This window comes from Limulus polyphemus, unplaced genomic scaffold (genome assembly GCF_000517525.1).
Source record: "Limulus polyphemus unplaced genomic scaffold, Limulus_polyphemus-2.1.2 Scaffold4608, whole genome shotgun sequence".
In the NCBI taxonomy this organism is placed as follows: Eukaryota; Metazoa; Arthropoda; class Merostomata; order Xiphosura; family Limulidae; genus Limulus; species Limulus polyphemus.
The window spans coordinates 12991-23106 of record NW_013670218.1 but is presented as its reverse complement, the minus strand read 5'-3'; the positions used below and the strand labels follow the sequence as shown (position 1 = coordinate 23106).

At 33.9% G+C, this 10116-nt stretch overlaps 1 protein-coding gene across 1 annotated transcript; it reads right to left on the bottom strand.

The window, feature by feature from the left end:
• Positions 1–3144: 3144 nt before the first annotated feature.
• On the bottom strand, positions 3145–6378 carry LOC111088861 (beta-2 adrenergic receptor-like). Its single transcript, XM_022400012.1, has 4 exons — positions 6247–6378; positions 5879–6019; positions 5036–5620; positions 3145–4021 (listed from the first exon to the last, which is right to left on the bottom strand). Exons 3-4 carry the CDS (start codon positions 5587–5589, stop codon positions 3463–3465), a joined length of 1113 nt encoding a protein of 370 aa, XP_022255720.1. The 5' UTR covers positions 5590–5620; positions 5879–6019; positions 6247–6378; the 3' UTR covers positions 3145–3462.
• Between the last annotated feature and the right edge of the window lie 3738 nt (positions 6379–10116).

The following is a 10116-nucleotide window of genomic DNA, read 5'->3' as shown; positions in this document are numbered from 1 at the left end:
TTCCCTCTAGTTTTACACTGCTAAATTAGGGACGGCTAGCGCAGATAGCCCTCGTGTAGCTTTGCGCGAAATTCAAAAACAAACCATAACGGTTTTACCAAATAATAGTATTTATTATATTTGCTCAATTTCGGATCATAAAAGTTGTGTGTGTTAACGTTTTAAGTCTGTTTCTAGCAAGAACTTTACACTGTCATACTCATTAGCATGATCTCTCAAATTGTTTTCTCTTGAAAAAAGAAGAGGGGGATCTGATTGAAGTGTTTAAGATTGTAAAAGGAATTGATAGTGTTCATGCATCATCTCTTTTGTACTTAATGGTGAGGATAGTAGAACTAGGAGACATAAACACAAACTTTACCAAGGTAGGAGTCATCTTCAGCTAATACAGTTATATATTTCTAACAGAGTGGTTAGTTCTCTGGAATGGGTTACCTTCGGATGTTGTGGAGGTAGTAAATTTAAGAGAGTTTAATAGAAAGCTTGATAACTATATAAATGATAAGGGCTGACTTAAGATTTTTTGAAGTTTATTTATTTATTAGTTTAGTTTAGAGAACGAGACAACAGAGATGGACCAATAGGTCCCTTGTTGTCCCTAAACATTATATTATGTTTGCACAAAATGTTATTAACGTATTGAATACAAAATTTTAAGTTCTCAGTTGGAATTAGATATTTTACCCTGTTCACTATTTACCATATTACTAAACTTCCATACCGTTATCGATTTATTTGAAGTAAATGTATTTAGGTATACCTCAAACGACAAGTTTTATAACTTTTCTGTTCGAACGTTCTCTGGTGATTGTAATACCTTTGTAAATTGACCGTTTTTCCAGCATTTTCCAAATCTCAATTGAAAATTAAGTACGAAAGAAAACGAACATTTTGCTTGGGGTTATCATGAATTATGAAAACACTATACGTATATTTCTCACAAAAAATCCACCGACAGTATCCAAACTTTATTTTTCTTTTCTTCTTAGGAGTTAATTGTAAAAAAAGATAGTACTTCGCTGTAAAGGAATCAAATCAGTAATAAAAATTCAAAATATTCACATAAAGGGTGATTCATAATTCGTGGAACATTGTCAGAGTATCACGAAAAGTGGAGGATGATATACAGAAGGAAAAGGTCCATGACAAACATTTTGTGACGCACTACATCGTTGTTCAGGTATGTATGGACTGTGTGTCTACACTTTCTCAGGATACGTGCTAAAAATGTTGAAACTTACGCTGGCAGAGTGCCCTGAACTAATTTTGATGTTTGACATAAGTGGACATAACAATTCTACAACAACTACTTGTTTTTCTAGCAACCATCCTGAATTGATGGTACCGGATTAGTGGAAAGTTGTTTTCACATTGGCTTTTTTTTTTTTAATTTCGCGCAAAGCTACACGAGGGCTATTTGCGCTAGCCGTCCTTAATTTAGCAGTGTAAGACTAGAGGGAAGGCAGCTAGTCATCACTACCCACAGCCAACTCTTTTACCAACGAATATTGGGATTGACCGCAACATTATAACGCCCCCACGGCTGAAAGGGCGAGAATGTTTGGTGGGACTGGGAGTCGAACCCGCGATCCTCAGACTGCGAGTCGAGCGCCCTAACCACCTGGCCATTTAACATCGGAGGCGTAAAATTTGACATTTGATCTTATCGAAAAACCTCTTACTTTGGTGGACAAACGGTATGTCACAGTGTGTCTCTGTCATAGACATTTTCTATTATGTCTCATCTTCGACTCATCTAGCGGTTTTCGCGGTACTGATATATATCTTATAAGATTAGCAGAGGTAATTTCTAAATTGCTCGAAAAATAATTTTTTAACTTTTAAGATGGGGGTCGATTTTTGTAGCCTTTCTTTCGCACCAAATAACATTTAAAGTAAAAACCTTACAGTCACCGTAAACTTTAATATCAATTTTCAACTACGTCCCATTATTTTCTAAATCATTTAAGTGCAACTTTAAATACAGATGTAACTCATTAAAACATTTTACTTCAATGAATTCAGTTGAGTGTTTTTTATTTTCATTTCAAAAATAATTATGATAACATTCGTAACAAGGAATTAAAGACATTTAATTTTAACCCTTGATTTGTTTGTTTGTTTAATTTCGCGCAAAGCTACACGAGGGTTATTTGCAATAGCTGTCCTTAATTTAGAAGTCATAGATCACTTCCAACTCTTAGCCTTTTTTTAACCAACGAGAAATGGAATTGACCGTCACATTATAATGCCCTCACAGCTGCAAGGGCGAGCATGTTTTCAGTGAGAGGAGTCGAACCAACGATCCACAGATTGCGAGTCGAGCGCCCCCAATCACCAGGTCATTTCAGACTTTTAACTCTTTAAGCAGTAATGCCAGATATTACGTCTTAATTATGATAACCTATAAAGAAATGGATTTACAAGCTAACACTGCATATATTCATAACATTCACTAAAACACTTTTGAGACACTTACACTACTCTTTGAATGGTTCTGCAATTTCAACCTAAAGATGGGACCATGATAGTATTAGGAACTTACCAACTCGAATAAATATAAATCACTGTTGAATTAATTTCATATAAAGTTCTCCAAATAATGTTGGCGTAAATTAAGTTTAATTGTCTATAAATAGAATTAATATCCTGATCGTAAAACACGTTTTAATTAATTTTATAAGCTATGATATCACAATATGTTGAAGCTTTGGGTAAAATAGCAGGATTAGAAGTTTATATCTTAACATGCAATTAGCTTTGTGGGCATCATTTTGATTCAATCCTTACATAATCCCATTTAACTTGACCCTTGCCCTTGCATAATCCCATTCATTCAGTTTATATTTAAATAGTTTCACCGGAAAAATAATGGAAAGTTTCCCTGTAAAGTACAAACCCATTAGAAACCATAATGAAAGTATACAAGTGATTTCGTTTTAAAATTATACATTTATGTTACAGAAATTACGCTTGAAGCTGTTTATTTAAACTACTGATTGTATACAACAATGATATTAAAGTTTTGAGATCAAGCATAAAATATTTTCAGTATCAATAAATAACAACTAGGATACACAAAAACGAATGTGTGTTCATTCACAATACATAAACATAAACTTAAAATTCACGTCAGTTGAAACTACACTTTAAAGTATGTTGCTGGTTCATTGAGAACGGAAGGTGATAAGAGTTTCTAGATTTATATGTATATCTTATTGATTTATATGTATATCTTATTGATACTTTTCGAATTTAAAACATTATTTCGAACCGTAGATATAATAAAAGATGAACTCCACGAGCTCTTATTTACTCCTTTTTGTTAACGTTTTTTCTGTATCCATTAACCTGAAGAAGACACTTTCAGTCCTAAAAGACTAATATATTGTACAGAATAACTGATGGAATCTTTCTGCAGTGGAGGGATATCTTACATTTTATCCAAAGAAAACGTAAAAATTAATATGGGCTAAAAATAGGAATGCTATCAATATGAAAAACTAGCGTCTTAGTGTTGGAGGAATCTGGATGTATCCGTTGTTTGTTGCAACAAATAATTTTTTCGACATTTTTAATAAACGTTTTCTGCCAGTAGAAGTAAATGCACGGATTAAAACCGGAGTGAAGATATCCAAAAAGAGCTAAAACGTCGTAAGCCTTTTTTTCCGAAGGAGTTGAGGGTGAACTCTCTTCTTTACTCGTATTGAAGATTATTATAAAGAATAAATATGGCATCCATGTAAATAAAAACGCCAAAAAAACAACAACTACTATTTTCCAGGACCTCATTCTTCGGATCATTCTTATTCTTTCTGATCTTTTGTGGAATTTAGCAGTCGGGTCTTGTTCCTTGCTGCTATGGAGTCTATTTATCTGATCCATATCTTGAATTCTTTTAGTATAAGCACTGAAAAAAATGTTAAAGTACAGAACTGTGATGATTGCAAAAGGAGCCAGGAAAAATGCAATAGCCAATAAGAGAAGATATTCCTTCGCCAACATTTCCCTTACACTACATCTAAAAGGAGAAAAATAATTGCTGTTTATTCTTTTCAAAAAATACTGACACAAAAACAAAACAGATTTTCCATTCTTTGTACTATTGTATGCCAAAAATACAAAAATGTAAACTCTTATTTTTTAGTGATACAAAGTAGCTCGTTTTTTTAATTAAAAATTCGACTAAATAGAGGCGCGAATCTTAAATCAATGTTGATTTTTATCAATAGGACCTTACTTGCTCTTAGAGATAATTTCCATCATATAAACACAGGTAAATATTTCAGAGTAATATTAGGTGTTATCAAAATAGATAATTTATTAATAAACGAGACGTAATTCTACGAAACACAAACGATATCCTAAAGTTAGTTTTTATCAACAGATTCCCTTTCAAATCGGTACTGACTCTATTAAACACAGGCTGATATCCTAAAGCTAGGTGTTACCAATATATTACCTTTCAAGTGGGTACTGACTATATTAATCACAGGTTGATATGCTAAAGCTAGGTGTTATCAACAGATTACCTTTCAAATCGGTACTGATTCTATTAAACACAGGCTGATATCCTAAAGCTAGGTGTTACCAATATATTACCTTTAAAGTGGGTACTGACTATATTAATCACAGGTTGATATGCTAAAGCTAGATGTTATCAACAGATTACCTTTCAAATCGGTACTGATTCTATTAAACACAGGCTGATATCCTAAAGCTAGGTGTTACAAATAGATTACCTTTCAAGTGGGTACTGACTCTATTAAACACAGGTTGATATCCTAATGCTAGGTGTTACCAATAGATCACCTTTCAAATGGGTACTGACTATATTAATCACAGGTTGATATCACATAAAGACGTTAATTGTTATCCAGATTAGCTGTTGCCAAATGAATTCAAATTCTACTCAACAGAAGTGAATATCTCAGCGAAGCGTTTTCATGACCTTAACTGACGTTAAAGAAATGACTAAATCAACTAAATAAATATGTTTATTTTAAAGTAGTATTTAGTGTTATCCAGCCCTTACCTGTTGTTAAAGACGCCACTCCACCATCCATACACAGGAGCATAACCGAAAATGATACTTGTCGCCCAGGACAAAATGATGATGGCTATGGTCATTTTTTTAGTCATCCAAATGTAATAGTGAATGCCATACCTGACATAAATGTATCGGTCAACTGCGATTAGCAAAATATTCAACACGGAAGCTAAAATACACGTAGTCCCTGTACTCATTAATACAAGACAGAATTGAATAGTAGGATTTTCAGGAAGGTGAAACACGCTAAACTGAAGGATATGGAAGCCAACCAGTGAATCGGCTATAGCAAGGCTAACAACTGGGTAGAAGCCGGAGAACCGGAGACGGCGACTACTAACAAGAGATCCAATAACAGTAACGTTGCTCAGTATTATAAGACAGCCAACCAGAGTGAAAACAAAACGGAAACTGAAACCACGATAGGTTTCGAACGGATCTGATGGTAGGAGCACTACAGCAGTTGCTACTTCATCCGAAGATACGTTCCTTATGTCTCCTGCCGTTGCTGAAGTTTCGTTCTTGATGTCACTTTCCATAAGAATGTCACTTCTTCGTGCGATGAAACCCCTTTTAGAAAATCATTAGCAAAGAAAATTATACCATGTAGAAATGATGATTTCCACAATCTGAAATACGTTATTTACCTAAAACATATTAATAGACTATTAGTTTACTGAAAGTAATATAAGACCAAACACTTCTTTTTATTGCCAGATTATTTGAAGAAAAACTTTTTACAATATAACTACTTTTTAATGAAGCAATAACTTGATTAAAATTAAAAGACAGTTAACCATAAGTCAGCAAAGACATGTGATACATTACTATTGCTTAGCAATCTTCTTACAAGTACTCTCCCGGAACTTCTGAGAGGGGACTTCACCCCCTTGCAAAGATTGCCTCCCCTTATCAGTAAGCCCTGGATCCGTCACTACTATTCAAACTCCTTTCTTGTGAGTATTTCATCTATAAAGAAATACTACAAACTAATAAAACAGACTGAAAACAAGGACAAAAAGGTCTGACTAAACGATTTGCATCAATACCTAAAACCAAAGTTCGTGTTAATCTACGCGTCATGTCATATTTTAAATAAACAACCTAATATTTCGAATCAATCTTTTTAATGCACAGCGAATTGAGTAATACGTACATATATATACAGATGGAAAGACCAATAAAGTAACATTTACCTTTGCTCTTCCCGTCAGTATTAGTGAATAAATTGTTTTTTGACGCTCAGGCTTTACTGCTTATAAAAGTGTTACTCGACGATTTCCACCACCTAATCACAAAGTGTCTAATCAGTTTTTATTCTTTGCCGTACACGTGATGTCATTAAGTAAACCTTCTAGGGCTTTTCTTATATATAGTCTAATGACCACGTATAATGTAGGACCCTTAAACATCTGTCCCCGTATCAGCTTGATTTCGTAAACAAACAAAACCACAGTTTTCTATTGACGTAATGCACTTAAGCAGTGTAATACATGTTTTATAAGTGAATTGTAGTCTATAAATAAAACTGTTTTAATTATAGTATTTTGAACCTGCTGTAAAAGCTTTGATTACACAATCCTTTTGAAGGCTTAACAATATAAGCTAAATTGCCCTTAAAAAAGTACACACCAGAAAAATTCACGTTAAGCCTCAATTAAGAATGCGCCACCTGTCGTTTGGATTGCTCACAATACTTGAGTTTACATACTGGATGATTTTTATAGCATCGGAAGTCGAGTGTTTCATTTACTTATCAGAAATTTCATTTATCACATGTGACAAGCATATAAAATTGCTCTTTAAGTTGACAGCGGTGTGAAAATTTCACTAACGAGATGATATACAAATGAACACCTGTTCAGCTAGTAAACATCGACCATTTAATAATGGCACAGAACAAGAGAGAATGCAATAGACTATTCCTGTGATGAACATTTGGTGGACATATGCTTTCTACTGTTAAAGGCAAGTACTTCATATAATAAATTATCTTTGAACAAAGATACGCCTGACCTGTTCACTGTAGTATAGCGATCTATATACTTAGCAACCTTTTCCTACTGCTGCATTTATTTAACTTATTTTAAATCATTCAATATCTATAAATATGTACGACTACTGTGATGACAAAAAAAGTAACCTGCTATCTTATATTGTTATTTCTTTATGTTCTATTTACGTCCATTCTTTCTTTTTATGTGCTATTAATGTTCATTCTTTCTTTTTATGTTCTATTAACGTTATCTACGAAAAGAACGTTCATTCTTTCTTTTTATGTTGCTGGGGAAGTTTTTTTTGATCTTATTCTTTTAATCTATTATGAGATATTATTATTGATACATAAATAAATTAGGTTGTTAATAATATAACCCAAATATTACACACCTACAAGCACTTGGGAAGATGCAAAGTCTTACAAAAAGATACATCAGCAAAAATAGAAGCATGTTCTCCAAAACATTGTAACTTAAGTCAACTGAAAAGAAAATTGTGGAAGAGAAACAAAGCCAGTAGAAAGAGGCCAGGTGTAAAGGACAATACACAGGTGAGCACAGCATCAAATTCAATAGAAGCTAGTCTCATAACTTAGTTGTGGGATCATGAAGAAACTGTAGACGATCCTAAGTCACATATACACATAGAGGAAAAAAAAAGTTAAATCACAAACTGAATCTCGTATCTCTGAACTTAACTAGCTTTCTGGTAATTCTGAAGGGAAGAACACTAAGGAGTTTTACCAAGGAATAATCCAACCAAGGCTGACTTCTACACCAAAAACAACTGAAGTGCATTTAAATAAAAAATTTCAGTTTTCCCTCAAGATTTGAAATTCCCAACCATAAGTGGTGACTCTTGTCAGTCTATTACACGAATTGGTAAAATTGATGTTTTCATTTAATATTTGAATTCATTGCGACCAGGGGAGTGGTAATTGATATTGTGATTGATGCTTTTCCTGCTATTGTGTCCAATTCAAATAAATGTAATCAACATTTTGATAATATTTTGCCAGTTTCATGTAATTTTATGCGATGGCTTGAATGTGGACAGAAAACTATGGATTTTCTGAAATGAGCAGAAAACACTTCATTCACTCTGACCTTCTTCTCATCCCAGCTAATGTGAAAGCATGTCACTGGATTTTGTTTGTGATGATTAAAAGAATGAAAACAATAACTTTCTTAGATTCTATGCACGGAGAGCACATACAACTGTTTAATCTAATTTTAAAATTTTTTTCATCCATTCATCAGTCCCATGGGAAATTTCTGATGATGGAAGATTGACAGTTTCTTGCTCTAATTGACATTCCTTGTCAAAAAATTCTTTTGATTGTGGCATTTTTGTTTGTTTCTATGCATGGATCATGTGTACAGGTAGCCACTGTTCTTATGATATATCACAATCACAATCTATTCGAGCCTGGATAGCCTACAAAATTCTAGAAATTTACTCCAAAGATAAACAAGTAAGTTTGTTTCAAATTACTGACACCAGAGAGAGAGAAAGGCTATGAGAATTCCATCAAGAAGATTAAGAATCTCAAGGAAATCCCCAAGTAAAACTGAAGAAACACTTTCATTTATTCCTCTCTTTCGAAAAACTTTTTAAATAATCATTCAAATAGTGCTTGCAAACAATTTCTGTAAACATCCTTCCAAAACAGAAATGGTATCTTGTGAAGGGGAATGTCAAGACTGGTATCACATAGTGTCTTGGAGAGAATTTAAAGAACTGTCTAAAATCTATGTTTGTCCAAAGTATAGAAGTATTTAAATTTACTTTTCGTTTCTCACTATAAAACCTAGAGATATCAGCTAATCTACCATTGGAGGATACTACTTCTACATTCTTGAACTTGGCAGCATTACAGAGTTTTAATGAGCAAATGTAAGTACAAACTTCGACTGATGAAGTTCTCGTGGTATTCATTGATTGATTTCGGCAAAATAGAATTTTTCTCGTGTAATAAAGCGATTACTAGTCTTTCAGGACCTCTGCTGTGATTTGTGACATAAAGACTACTTCAGCCTTCGCTTCTGCAGATGAAGAACTATTGGAGGGAAGGAGAACAAAAAGGTCAGATAAGGATGTGGATGAAAAGGAGGTTACAGTTATAAATGATTCCTTGACAATGCATGTGGATAGGATAGCCTGTGAGGTAAATAGAGAGAAAAGAATTAGATTATGCTACCCAGGGGCACAGATGGAGGATATTACTGACAGAGCAGGAGATATAATAAATAGGGCTAGCAATGATACAGTTTTTGTTGTGCACGTAGGGGATAATGATGTAGGTTAGAGAAGCTAATTAATAAGTACAGGGGGTTGATAAAGGCATTTAAAGAAAAAGGCCAGAACTTAACTTTGTCAGGGATACTGCTAAGAATTAACTGTAGGGATGAAGTTATAAGAAGGTCACTAGGGTAAATGCTAGGCTTAAGATAGTGTGTAAGGATGAGCAGATTGGCTGGTGGAGCTTGTGGGATCAGTTCAGTGAAAGAAGGGAGAATTTGGACCGGGTGGTTTACATTTAAGTAAGATAGGGGCTGGCTTGTTTGCTAAGGCGATTAACTTAGCTGTAAGAGAAGTTTTAAACTAGGACTAGATAGTGGTGAGGGCCAGAATAAACTAAATGTAAAAAGAATAAGAGGCAGAGAATAGTTTAGTATAGGAAATGAGTATAGAAGTAGTTATAAGCGTAGGCTTAATTGTTACTATTGTAATGCTAGAAGTATAAGAAATAAAGTAGATGAATTTGGAGCACTGGTAGGAATGGATGATTTTGATATAATGGGAATAACTGAAGCATGGTTTAAACATAGATGATTTTGGTGACAGAAATTTCTGTGAAATACAGGGTTATAGGCTATTTAGTAGTAATAGAGTGCTAAAGAGGAGAGGAATGGCTTTACATGTAAAATGTGACTTACATCCTGTTGAAGTTGAGGATATCAAAGATAATAGCAAGGATTTAAGTTCGATGATGAAGAACCCACTTTGAGACTAATAATGCTTGGAGACGGCTTGAATGGGTAATGAAGAAAATCTTTAATATAAGT

Excerpts from the sequence above, each read along its gene's own strand:
- LOC111088861 (XM_022400012.1), bottom strand. The coding sequence starts at position 5,589 with ATGGAAAGTGACATCAAGAACGAAACTTCAGCAACGGCAGGAGACATA. Across the intron at positions 4,022-5,035 it reads AGTGGCGTCTTTAACAACAG|ATGTAGTGTAAGGGAAATGT; the intron begins GTAAGGGCTGGA and ends TTCTCCTTTTAG.